Here is a 14,280-nt window from a genome sequence, read left to right on the forward strand (position 1 = left end):
TCCTCTGAGTTCTCGCTCTATTAAAAGTTGGGGGTGCGCCACCATCAGAAGCAGCCATCCTTCGGATGAGTCATTACATTCCTGTTCCTATTTTAGCTGATACTTATTTGAATGTTTACTCGGGAGCTGCCTTTGGGTGTTGATATGTTTCAATTTCCCACCGGCCCCGCTACAGGGTATCTCTTCTCACTGCTCCGTGACTCATTGCTCAGCTTCCTGCGAGCTGGTTCCTTCCGCCTTAGTGGAAACCTCTCCCGAGAAAGTCACCAGTAACATTCTCCTTGCAAAGCCCCATCGCTTTTCTTTCCTCGTTATCCTTGTGGGCATCGTGGCATGTTTCACTGCTAATCACTGCCTCCTCTTCCAATGCCTCTCCCCTACGTCTTCTGCAAACTGTCATCTGCTCTTCAGCCTTTGGGGTTCCCTAGGTCTCCGCCCCTCTGTCATTCTGCACTTTCTCCTGGGGTAAGCTAATTTGCTAGAAAGGTTTCAAAAGCCTCTATGTTCACAACTTCCCAATCGCTCGCTCGGCCCTGGCGTTTCTCCTAAGCTCTGCACACTTCTGCACGGGCGTGTTGAATGTGAGGGACTATAAGTGCAATCAAACTGAACTCGCTGTCTTTCCACCTCCCACTACCTTCTGCTTTTCTTCTGTCAGCCCCATCTGAGTGCCTGATCTCCGAGATGAAACATTCCTTTCCTGTTCAAACTGCCCACATCATGACTCCATCTAGGGCCGGTCTCCTCGCCTCCAGTGTCCAACATCACCTGTCAACACCATTGTGTTTCTAAAAATAAGTCAGATCAGATTGTTCCACTGTCTTTCTGAAGAACCTCTGGTGGCTTCGTGCCGTCTGTAGTATCAGTACGAGCAGTTTGTTATGATAGTCAAGGCCCCCAAGCCCCACCAGATGCCTCCAGCCTCATCGCCTTGCCATCCTCCCATGCACCCTGAAGTAGGCAACAACCCCATGATGGCACCTATGACTTTGCATGGACCCATGTGGGCCAGGAAGGAAGGCTTGAGCCCCAGCCAATTTGAGCGTTGGCAGAACATCTCGTGATCCTCCTGGAACTGGGACCACGGGAAGCTTTCGAGGAGCTGCCACAGTCCCCCAGGTCTCCTGGGAGGCTGTCACAAGACAGTTTCTCATCACCGTCCAGATTTTGACAAGGGCTGAGGCTTTCTGTCCCCCTCCCTTTGGGCTCAGCTGCAGGCTATGAAACTGCAGAGAAGCAACCGAGTGTCCCTTCACTCGTGTTGCAGGCATCGGGTCCATTTTATTTCGGTGTCACCTGCACAAGCACCCCCTTTGCCTATTTGTCCTTATATTGTCTATAGAAATAACAAATTACCTGCCTCTAACAAGGACTCGTTGTTTCTTTGCCAACAGAACCTGTCAGGCCCAGTCTTGCCCCCGACACCCGTCCTCTGAGCTCAGATATCCACCACCCTCCCAAGCTTTATGTGACTTGTAACTGAACTTTAAATTTCATGCACATTTCAAAAAAAGTAAGCCTCGTTGAGATAGAGTGAAATCAAGCTTGGAAATCTGGTTAAGTGCAAATGAGGACAGGAAAAGCAAAATGGAGCCAGACGTAGGTTAGTACCAGAGCATAAAGTCAGAGTTCTGTCATTTTAGAAGCACTCGGAATCCTTTTTGGAACAAGGCGTATCCGTGCACTTACTATTTGTGGCCTGCAGATTTGGCCCTGACTTCTCTCACAGAAAATTAGAAACTATTAATGAAGGGTTCGTCCCAAGAGCAAAGCTCTCATGCATAGATAATTAAAAATGAAGTTAGAGAAAGGTAAATAAAGGCACGCTGAGTCTTCTTAAGATTAAACACTCTTTTCTTTAAGTGAAAGACGTTATTGCATAGGTGATCATAAGAGCTTCTTAAAATAATGTTCCCTAAAATGAAAAACATTTCAGGAAGTTGCTGAAGTATTGAAAAAGCAAGACTTTAAAAATAAGCCCCAAAGATTATCTTATGATTGCTTCAGCTGCCCCAGTAGCCAGCTGGTGATTCCGTTTCTCACAAGTGAACCACCTTTCTCAGTCTGGCCTGTGCTGCCGGGCCGGCCGGGCCAGCCCCCAGTGGCACCATCAGCCATGCCAGACCCTTTTCCACCCGCAAAAGAAAACCGTGAATTAGAGCTTTCTCTCTTCAGTCTACCATCCAGGCAGTGTGGAGCTTTTCCAGATAAAACATGGTCTTCTCTCATGGGCTCTCCATCCTCCCTGTACCACCAACATATGTGAATACTTGGGTATTCAGATAAAAGGTTTAATTTGGTAAGGGAGGAAAAGTCCTATTCGTTATCTCCATTCTTTGAGTGACTGTCCACATGTTAGTATGACTCGTGTGTTAGGAGGTTAGCATTCTAAAGGTAAAGACTGAAGGGCTTAAATCAAAAGTCTAATATATGATAAAAGGCCTTGTCAACCACTAAACTTTATGCAACTATGTAAGCTGTTACTATTGGTCCTGTTTGAAACCTGTTAACAATAAATAATAAATAAAGGTGCCTGACACATCGGGAAAGAGGACTGTGGAAATTCACACCACGTTACACCAGCTGCGTACTAACATCTTCCCTTTGCCCATAGGCAACCCTCCCGCCACTGGCACGGGAACTCTGCTGATCACCCTGGAAGACGTGAACGACAACGCTCCCTTCATTTACCCCACAGTAGCCGAAGTCTGTGATGATGCCAAGAACCTCAGTGTAGTCATTTTAGGAGCATCAGATAAGGATCTTCACCCCAATACAGATCCTTTCAAATTCGAAATCCACAAACAAGCTGTTCCTGATAAAGTCTGGAAGATCTCCAAGATCAACAGTAAGTCCAGTTAAACCTTCTACAGTCATTCTCCTGGCTTTGAAGCCTAGATCCCCTGGCTTGGTTCATTTTCCCAAACTCTTCCTTCTCCTCCTCTCTCGTGTATTTCCACATGGTCTATTTCAAGTTATTCATGCATTACCAATACTGACAATTTTCTCACCAGCAGATGAATACAATTTGTGAAAATATTGAATATCAGTTCTTTATAAATGCAAACATGGAAGTTTTCTCTTTTGCATCCTCCCTTATCTTTTCTGTACTGTAAACTGTTGACTCTACACCTTACACCGTACACTCTGCACTCTGTTCTCCCACTCAATCTTCACCCTTCAAAAACCCGGGGTCTCTGCTTCTCCCTACACGTCTTGGCTCAGCTGTCTCTCCTCTTTCAGATAACTGTTCACATTAACTTGCACCAGAACTTTGGAGAGATTTTCCATGGCGTGCTGGCTTTCATAAAACACTAAAGAAAAGAGAAGCACAGTACGAGAATCTTTAGAAAGTTTTCACCTCCAATTCTCCATCTTCCACTTTATGCTGCAGACCTCCTCAAAACTGACTTAGTCTTTATAATGACCGTGGCTTTGCTTTCAAATCCTTGGCTTTTCCTTTCGACTTTGATGTCTTCTTCCGTCTGTCCTGTCCCTCATTTATGAAACCCTCCAGGCAATGTCCCTTTCTAACAGTCTTTCCATGTGGGAAGGTGGAATTCAAAACTTGGTCCAACATTGATCATCTGCCATTTTAAGAATGAAACAGCAAAGTATTGAACGACGAACTCTCCCGCTGTCCACCTTCCTCCCCATAGAAATAGGAGCTCACTACTAAGTCCGCTTTGCCTTAATAAAGCCAAAAGCCAGAACTCACACGTTAGACCTACACTCTGTCATCAGCGATGAACTTAAGCTGCAGTTCACCCCGTCAGGGCTCCTCTTCTTACATCACGGGTAGAATTTTTGAAAGGTAAAGGGAATTACCTATTTCATTAAGTTTTGAAAATGTACAATTGTGCATAAAATTTTCTATTAAAAAATCTCATATCTATTGTTATGGCCCTATCTCATATCTCATTTTATTAGTGTCTTTCTCTTCTTGTTGATTCTATTTGCCTGTTTGTCTAGTTTATTGCTTTTTAAAGAATGAATTCTGCTACACTGATTATTTTTAATTAAAACAGCCCTTCTCTTGTTGGAGGGGTTACTGTTTTATTTGCTAGTTTTTGTGGCTGTAGCTGATTTGAATAATCATCACAAGTTCTTTCCAGCTGGAACTTTCTCATTCAAGAGTTTCTCCTCTACTTGAGGCAGATGGGAGAATGGTCCTTGACTTAATCTGCCATTTCGCCGGGGTAATCATCTCCATTGGTTATTTCTGCTGCTGTCACTCTCTGGTTAGGATAATACTTCATCGATTTTGCTTTTCATATCATCACCCTCTGTTTTCCCTCCTGGTTTTACTTAATACATAAGACGCCTTCTAAATTCTCTCCATTGTCTCAAAATTTTTTTCTGAATACTTAGCATTGTTTGCACCCAGAAAGCAGCAGCTTCAAAAAAAAAAACAAAACTCTAGTCATCTGAGTGACTAAAAAGAGGATAGTCTGCAGCTAAAAACGGTGGCCAGGTGGGGTGGCCACTTTGACTGCTTTCCAGGGCTGGGCAATGGCAGATATTCCCTCTGAACATGGGCTTAACGAGCCTGTCTCCATGCTGTGGATTGTGCTCCAGATTCCCACCCGAATCTGGGGGTATGGGCCGAGGACTGATGAGGACGTAGACACAGAACCCATCCCCATGGCAACACACGGCACCCTGGCCCATATTTAGAGGGAGTGGATTATTATTTCTTTTTTGCTCCAAGAATTTATTTTGATTATTTGAATTTGGATTCTTATATAAAAATGCTCCAAGCCGATAATTTCTCTTTTTTGGTTTTTTTTTTTTTTTTGCAGCTTTATTGAAGTATAACTGACAAATTTAAAAACGTGTATATTTAAGATACGCAATGTGGGGACTTGAGAGTGGTTTTACATTCCTTTTTCTAGATGTTGAGTGTGATCTTTGTGAAGATGGCTTCACTGGGATAATAAATTTGTGGGGAGGAGTTCTTGGTACTCAATCTCTTCTCCAAAACGGAGCCTGTTGAAGGTGATCATAATAGCCCTAAACCTCAGAACTCCTTGATGACGGAAATAAGTGTTCTATCGGGCAGTGTCCAGAATGATAGCCACCTGGACACTTGAAATGTGGTTACTGCAACTAAGGAAGTAAGATTGTATTTTTATTTGATGTCAACGAATTTAAATTTAAACACTCCCACAGTTATGAACTAAAATGCAGTGCCTGTTTGGCGTGGGTTTCCTTGCCGAAGCCTCACTCTTTTACTGGAAAGGTCTAACCCCCTCTCACGAAGGCCCTCCCTGTCTTCCTAGATACGCACGCCCTGGTGAGCCTTTTTCAGAATCTCAACAAAGCAAACTACCACCTGCCCATCATGGTGACAGATTCAGGGAAGCCACCCATGACGAACATCACAGACCTCAGGGTACAAGTGTGTTCCTGCAAGAACTCCAAAGTGGACTGCAACGCGGCAGGGGACCTGCACTCCAGTGTCACCTCAGTCCTGCTCCTCTCTCTCTTCAGTTTAGCCTGTAAGTTGGCCTAACTCCAATGTGTGCACCAGTATAAAAATGTAACTTCACCAACGCCATTTTTTCCCATAGATCTTTCCAGAATAATTTATCCCAGAGGAAACTTTCATTTTTAGTTTGTGTCTATAATAGATAACATTCCATGTAAAAGTTCTCCAACTAATGTTTAAAAGCATCTTAGCATCCTCCTGCCAACCTCTGAGGAACTGTGCAAAGGCACTCACCGTGTCCCACAGACCAGGCAACGAGACAACTTCCTGCGGATGCCACTGAACTTGAGCTAATAAAAATGCACCCAGATTGGTTAACTGGTCTACCAGGGTCCTATTTCTCGCTGCATTGTGCAGAATAATCTTTGCAAGGTCAAAGTTGATACTATACCTTTTTAAAAACAATCAGGAGAATTCATGGACGGAGTTGGGCCATAGAAAAAGAGATAAATGCATAATTCACACATTTTTTTTCACTGACTGATAGTAATGACTATAACAAAATGATGCATTATTTTAAACAAATGAATTATAATGCTGAATAATATAGATGTGAGCATAAAATGAATAGGTACATGTCTCAAATATTTCCTGCTTATGGAATACTGGTCCAGTTTTAACCTTAGCAATTATTCACATATAGCTAATACCATTCAAAAGCGTTTGGGGCCTTGGTATTTACATTTGGAGAAGGTTATTGGTGTGATTGTGAATTAGGAGGTTGGGAAATTAACGATTAGAAAAAAAGAACAGAAGTTATTACATCCTGGTGACAGTGGTAAGTGGGGTCAAGAGGCAATCACACATCTCAACATCAGACATTTCCTGTGTGTAAAGCTCTCTGCTGGGCCAGCGTCCTGCGGGTAGAGCTATGGAGAGGAAGGTCTTACTAGTTCGGGGCACAGCAAACTTTTTCTGTAAAGGGCCAGGCAGCAAATATTTTGGGCTCTGTGGGCCACCTCAGGTCTCCGTCACAGATTCTTTGTTGTTGCTTTTTTGTTGCTGCCTTTTGTTTTTTACCACTCTCTAAAAGTGTGAAAACCGTTCTTAGCACAAGAGCCATGTAAACACACTATGGCTCACCAGCCGTTGGGTACCCCTGCACTAGTTCATTCATTCTGCTAGCGAGTATCCGGTCGTATGAACACGGGGCGGTGCATTCCTCCATCAACAGCTGCATTAGGATGATTTACAAAGTCCTGCTATACCAACTCTGTTGCAGTAAACATCTGGAATCTGTTTTCCGCCAGCCTCCCAAGGGAGCACGAGACGGATGGCGAGCCCAGCACTGGGTCTGGGTTCTAGCAGCAACTGGAACTCAGAGTCCGGATATACTAGACGGCAGTACTTCCCGTGTGACTGTCAAGAAATAAAAATGCTGTGTGTGTGCATGTGTCCAAGAGTGTGTGTGTGCATCTGTGTGTGTGTTATATGTGTACACATGTGTTGTGTGTGTGTGTGTGTGTGCATTAAGTGTGTGCACACAGAGAGAGAAGTTAACTGAGGGCCTCTCACTTGTCACCCTCCATAAACCTCATCGTACATCAAAGCCTCACCCTCGATGACATCCCTTTGAAGAATCAAGGCTGTGCATTAGCCTATCGGCTACTCGAGACTGCCAATGAGCCCTTAAAATGGAGACTTCCTACCTCTGCTTGTGGACATGCAGATTCCCAGGCCCATCCAACCTGTGGAACCGACATCCCAGGTGACAGTGGCCTCCAGCACACAGACCCAGTGTCTTTATATTTTTACACAATATTTTTTATAGTAATACACACATCCGCTACTACCAATCCATGTAGTAAATAGTAGCAAGACAACCTATTTGTTCAGATTAAAAGGAATATAAATAGACGTGGCAGTGTTTTCTTCTCACTAACAAGGGGTTTTCTTGTGCCTCCCACTGTGGACACCCCTGGCCTGCAGATATCAGCAAATGCACAGGTTCCGAAGATTGTCTGTGGCTGGTTTCTGCTACAACAGCAGAGTCAAGTAGTCGCCACAGAGACCACATGGCCTGCAAAGCCAGAAATATTTACTATCTGGCCGTTTACAGAAAAAGTGTGACAATGCCTTCCTTAAAGCATTTTTCATAAGAGTGCAGTGACCATATCATACAACATGGGTACTAAAAATGGCTTTTCCTCTTCCTGTCAAATAATATTCAGATCCAAGTAGACTAGCATTAGCCAAACACCCTGACGTTCCCTGGCTTTTCTCTCAGTTCTCTTCCTGTCGTTGTGATTTTATCCCTCTATAGATGAGAAAACGGATGCTCAGAAAGGTCCCAAGGTGAGTAAGCAGTGAGGCCAGCATTCACCGTTAGACTGCCTCCCTTATGGAAAAAGAGAATACAAACCTTTCAGTTTATTATGACACTGTAGATGCTTTATTCCACCCGAGAATGGAACTGAGAGATCTCCATATCCTTCTTTGATATCTAAAAATAAAGAAAATAAAACTCATGACATTGAAAGTAATAAAAAAGGCAAATTAAATTATTTTTACGGCCAATTTCATGGTTTAAATTCCGTGTTGAGGACACTGAGATGCATAATTCCCCCCACCCAGGACCCTGCCCACGGAGAAAGTTGGCATCTGCATCAGCCTGTGTCTGTGGGGCTTTTGTAGGGCTCTGTGTGATGTTGACAGGCAAGTTCAAGGAAGAATATGGTCCTAAAAGCTTTCTGAACATTGTTTTAGGTTTGATTAACCAACGACAGCAAGACTATAAAAGGACGGATCAGGTGAACCGTATGAACAAGTTCCAAAATTAAATGTCTCTACTTTGGGAAGAAGGGGGCATCGAATTGTAACCTCAATCACAATGAAACATTTTAAAGAGGTGACCAAAATGAGCGAAAAAACAGCCACTGAAAATACTTCTAATTCTAATGCTTTTTATTCAGGTGTCATTTGCCTTCTGTAAAGTTCACCCATTTTAAGTGTACGGTTGAATAAATTTTGGTAACCGTACACAATTGTGGAGCCACACCACAATCAGATAGTTTCCTTGTGCCCCTTTGCTATTGCTATTGATCCCCTCCCTGCAATCCAGACCTCCATTAATCTGCCTTCTCTGGTGAGTTTCTTGCCTTTTCTAGAATTTTCTGTAAATGGAATCATACAGTCCATGTTGTTGAGTGTATCAATATTTTGTTCCTTTTTATTGTGAAATGCATTATGGGCAGAGACAGGGCCTGGAGAAGCACCAGACCTGGGTACAGCAGGCTCTCCTCTGCCTGCAGATGCCCCAAGGCACGCTTTGCAGAGGACCTGTGGTCCCTTAAGTGGTACAACTTCAGGGACCACGATAGTTGACCTCCGATGGCTGTCTATGTGCCATGCATATGCAAAGCTGGGAGCTTGGCATAAATTATATAGACTATGCCATGTAACCAACTCCACAGCCCTAGGAGGCAGGATCATTTATGTTATAGTCTAAATGGTCTTAAACAGAGATTGGAGACTTTCTAATTTAGTGGGTTTTACCCAGCCAAAATTTTTTTAATATTTTTCTCAATGACCAAAATTATTATTTTAAGTCATTGGTACCGCACTGGAAAATATTTTTAAATAAAATTAGTAATGCCACTAAATATGTTCTCTTCAAGTGTTTCTTCAAATAGGGGTGAATCTGAAGGATAGAGTTTACTGCAGCCCAAGTAACCAAAGAGTCTAAGACAGTGGTAGCAGGAGGTATGAGAAATCCAACTGAAAAAAGACATCAAATGAGTCAGAGACTCCCAGCTACAAAGGAATTCACTTGTCAAACAATATAAAGGTCCCTGGGCACAGAAAATAACAGCCAAAAATTGCACCTGAATTAGTGTATTAATTTCCACGGCCCTTTCTGTTAAAACACCTTCCACCCTTGACCTTCTCAATATCATCTTGTTTATACTCGACTCACATCACAAAAACTTTTTATCTAGAATTTGGAGAAGCCGCTTTAAATTTTCCAGATAAATGACAGGTTTAACCTCTAAAAGCAACAGGCTGCTGAGTAGGTGGGCGAGTTGTACATGCTGATGCCCCCCTCAATACGTTTGAAATGAAAAAGCCCGAGTTTTACAGTCACCCATTATATTCTAGCCATCAGTGCATTCCAGAATGAACTACACTTACATCGTAGGTTGACCTTTACACATTTTCATTCCTTTGATTGTAACACGAGTTGTGGTGGTACCCTTTCCCTGTACAAATACAGGATTAATAATAATTAAGCAAAAATGGCAGAGAACCAAGCTATTTCCATGCATACTATTATCAGGCAGGGTGGAAGACCCCGGGCTGATGTCAGCTAGCGGATAGCTACAGTCTGGGCGACCTCAGCAAACTTTGATAAGACAGTTCAGGCCCTGAAGATGGAGGAAGCGCCATGAGCCAAACAGAGGCAACGTCTGGAAGCTGGAAAAGGCAAGGAAGTGGCTTTTCTCCTAGAGCCTCCAAAAGGAACACAGCTCTGCCAACACCTTGATTTTAGCCCCATAAGACTCATTGGGACTTCTGACCTCCAGAACTGTAGGAGAATGAATCAGTGATGTCTTAAGCCATTAAGTTTGTGGTCATTTGTTAAGCAGCCACAGGACACTCACGCCGTGTCTGAAGAACCACCAATAGCTATCTTGCTCTTCTCTGCGAACAAAAAAATATCTGGGATGATGAGCCATCTCTAATCTATCAAGTCAGCTTGTTCATGAAACAGCCAAGCTCTGGGCCAATGCGCAAGAGTCAGGGCTCCATGGTCGCAGAGGCAATGGCTGCCGCTGGTCTGAGATCAGCAGTTCAGCGTTAGCATTTTCAGAGCGGTCCAGCTTTTTAAAAATACACTGGCAGAACTACTCATTCTCTCTTCAAATGTTGTGTTTAAGAGAAGAAATTTCCCCCAGGTAGTGCGGTGTTTATAAATGTGTTTATTACAGCTTGTCAGTCACTCATCTAGTATCTAGCTAAAATGTTTTGAATCGAGTTGTAATATCCCCTGACTTCACTCTAAATCTTTTCCCTTCAGGTCTGTGAGAACTCCTGACATCCGAAGCTTGACTACCAAGTTTCCATAGCAACAGGAAAAAGAAAAAAAATCCAAATCTGAAGATTGCCGTTTACAGCTCTCGAACTTCACAACTAGGCCTCAATTGTTCAGATTGTCATTTTCTTTGCAATTTCACCCAGTCTGTATTTCACCATTTTGACAGCATCTTCCTTTCTCCTTTAATTAATGGAATCCTCTGACTTTCCCCTGAATGTTTTAAGATCATGGCATATAACCTGACCTTCTGGGAGCAGGAACAATGACTACTTTTTCTGACATGTCGCCATGTTGCTAGTCAGCGCTCCACACATGCAGCTTTGTCTGTGGGTTCGTATTTGTATATGTGTGAGTATCTGTATGTGTATATACACAGTATTTATAGAAAGAGACTATAGGAGGAGCCTAGTTTTGATATGTCATTCTTCCTTGAGCGGTTACACAAAGAAGGGATGGAAGCTATGGCAGCTGACCCCTCCGGGCCTCAGCCTCCAGCTCAGCACTAGCACAGCCCACAGAGCTGACACTTGTCCACCACCCTGTTCGGTCTGAACGCTGCCACGACCAGCCAGGCAGGTCCGCAGAGAGGATGAGCAGAGACAGAAGCCCTTTCTCTTTAGTGTGACAACTACAAGCAATTTTCACTGCCATCTTATGCCGTGATCCTGAGCAAAAGCGGTGAGGAGCCGAGCAGGAAATTTTACCATCAAATGCGGAGAAAAGGGCTGAAATATTCTTTCACGGGCATCTATCTGCATTTGTAGGTGTCCCAAATCCGTAGGCTCACTGGCTCTTATGGGGACACGGCTCATGGCAGAGAATCTCTTTCTCCTGGGTGTATGCACAATTGCAAATGTCATCGTGGAGGTCATACGTGCACATGAAGAGGTCAGCAGGTACCATGTGTATACACATATATGCCCACGTGTATAGACATACATTTATGCACATACACACTGTTTCATATATACATGCATAAAATAGAGTCAATACAGGTAGTTTTAAAAGTACCCTTTTGTGTAAATTGACTACCGTTGTTTGCAAAGCTGAAAATAAAAGATGTTCACTATGTATGAAAAGTAATCGATTTTTATTCTGTGAGCATGTAAAAGAGGCAAGTTAGTGCTTGTATGAAGATTATCTTCTTGTTGATAAACTTTAAAAGAACCGGCTAAAGCTCACACCAAATTTTTCTATCAGATAAAACTAGTGACAGCCTGTGGCTTTTTCTTAGAGCTCGCCACGAACTAGGGTAAGGTAAGTGTCTTAGCATATTTTAATGCAGTTGCTTACTAAAAGTTTTAACCACACGCACACAAGCGTGCACACGCGCACACACGCTTTCTTATGCAATCTGTGTTTGCACCCGTGCTTTTCAGTTTGCCTTCTGTAGGAAATAGAAGTCCTATGTTGTCTTTATTGTAGTGAAATTATGCAGGTAGAGTTCCATATATTGTATTTGTTTCAATAGTAAATCTTTTTGGAGCATATAGAATGCAGAGATTTTTTTTTCCATTAAAATAAATGGGTATTGGTGGTTAAAACTGCTGGACGGTAGCTTTTCTCTGATTTCCATGTTGCGTCTAATGTCGCTGATGCTGGGTCTTTCCTTAATGCAAGTTCACATTTTTGATTGGCCATTTGGGGTCCGTGGTACATGTCTTATTAGGTGAGTGAGTCTATAAAGCGGGAAGCACTTGCTCACAGCTCGGGCAATGCTCTCGCCTTATCCACCACAATGAACGATTTGAGCACTTCACCGTCAGCTGTGAAGATGATGGCATACTCAAAGAAGAGCGAGATCATCCTCTCTTTGATGACTACATTCCGCATAGTCACAACCATCTGTCTGCAGTCCCAGGACACACGGGTATTTTTCTCTTGCATAAGTCTTGTTGCTCAATCAGGAGATGCCGCATCCTGAACACAACTTGATGGTTCTCCACGAGTGCCCGGAGCAGGCTCTGAGGCAGGGGGATCCAAGCCTGCACAGTCACACTTTCCAAGACTTCCTCTTCTGGCTTTATAGGACGCAGCCTTGTGTCTCCCTGGTGGGCCTCGCTCCCCTCTTTCTGCAAGGCACAGGGAGAATACTCGCCCTGGAGCAAACCAAGGAGCATCTTCAGGTGGCCAGACAGTCAGCAGCTCAACCCATAGGGCAGCTGATTAACAATCAGGAAATTCCCCTCCTTCACGAACCTGGGCCATCCTTAGGCATAAATACAAATGTCACGTGCCCCATTCACTCAAGTCAACAAGAGAAAGACTCCCCCTTTTCTCTCGAGCCAGTAAGCTCTCCTGAACTTGCCAATCCAGCCAGTAGGTTAACTTAGCTTAGAAGACAGAAAAATAAAGGGCACACTTCATTAACAAGTAGGATATGCCTTAGTTTCCCCTTATTTAAGTATATTCTCTATCCCCAGAGTTCTCATCAGGACAGAGACATTTCCACCATGTTGTTCTTTCTAGTCCTTTCAACAACAACAATGGACCAATTCTTAGAAGCCAGAGTGATAGCATTTCCTGAATCATAGGATGCTTTTAACCTGTTAGAATACATTTACATTGTTTGCTGAAAGCAAAGTTAGAATCAAAGCGTTATTTCATTATTACCAACGCATTTTATTTTCGTCCAAGTTACTGAAAAAGAAGTCAAGCAAGAGCCAGAAATTGCTTTTCCCAATTACTGAGTTCAAGACCGAGGATTTTATTTCTGTTGAGTAAACAGTCACATCTTCTTCTTTTTATTAATACTTCACCCGTGCTAGTTGATTAAAGATTACATTTTCTCCCCATTTTACATGTGATAAATTAATTACTTTGGGTCATTTGTTTTAACAAGAAGATGCAAACATTTTCCAATTTCAGTAAAAATTACCTTCAACACCACCAGTTCTCTCCAAATGACCATCACACTTCAGGTAGCCGTACCTGCCGTGACTCTTGGCCAATACCTGCAGGTCTGAACACCGTAACAAAATACAGCCAGCTAAAGGTCATGGTAGGTATCAAATAAGATTTTCATTCTTAAGGAACATTGTTAGAAATTTTGATAATTCATCCCAGATTTTCAAAATGTCACTTTCAACAGCCTGGTAAATGAAATAAGCATCTACCATCAAAGTCCTAAAGGAGATCAGATTGCATTTTATCCAGAGTAAATACTTTGGGTCTTGATCTTAAGATGTGGCAACAAAAAAATTATTAACAAGACTATATTCGATGCTGGGTTTAGTGAAATTGTACCTAGGCACGGGCTATCCAGGTGATTCTGAATAAAAGGGTGTACAGTTCTCCTGGGGTGTAGAAACAAGGTCCAAAAATGCAATTAAGAATAACAATAATAATAATGGTTTACATTTACTGATTGCTTAATATGTGCCCATTCAGTGCAAAATCCTTTATACCTATTAATTCATTGAATCCTTACAACAACCCTATGGCACAAGTACTATATTCTTCTGCAAGCTACAGATAAAGAAAGCTGAGGCTCAGAAAAATCAAACGGCTTGCCCAAGGTAAGTGGGCTCTAGAACCAGAAGCCAGGCCATTTGGCTCCAGGGCTCACATGTTCCCACTATACCGCGGTGCCACTCCCAACTCTGCAGCAAAACCAGACTTTCTGTGAAGAACTATTAACATTATTCTAAATTAATACTGAAACCTTAGAAAATTTCCCATACAAGATATCACAATTTTCAGAAGTTTTCTGCCCCCTTCCCTTCCATGGCTCATGAGCAGGTCCGTGAGGGGC

At 42.9% G+C, this 14,280-nt stretch overlaps 1 protein-coding gene across 1 annotated transcript in view; it reads left to right on the forward strand.

Moving 5' to 3' along the window:
* Positions 1–12,070, forward strand: part of CDH13 (cadherin 13) — a 1,002,245-nt gene extending 990,175 nt beyond the window's left edge. Inside the window, exons 12-14 of the mRNA XM_070613929.1 lie at positions 2,615–2,848; positions 5,283–5,501; positions 10,509–12,070. Coding sequence (XP_070470030.1) covers positions 2,615–2,848; positions 5,283–5,501; positions 10,509–10,516 — 461 coding nt within the window. The 3' untranslated portion in view covers positions 10,517–12,070. The remainder of the gene's footprint in view (positions 1–2,614; positions 2,849–5,282; positions 5,502–10,508) is intronic.
* The last annotated feature ends 2,210 nt before the right edge of the window (positions 12,071–14,280 follow it).

Source organism: Equus przewalskii, chromosome 3, assembly GCF_037783145.1.
Source record: "Equus przewalskii isolate Varuska chromosome 3, EquPr2, whole genome shotgun sequence".
Classification (NCBI taxonomy): Eukaryota; Metazoa; Chordata; class Mammalia; order Perissodactyla; family Equidae; genus Equus; species Equus przewalskii.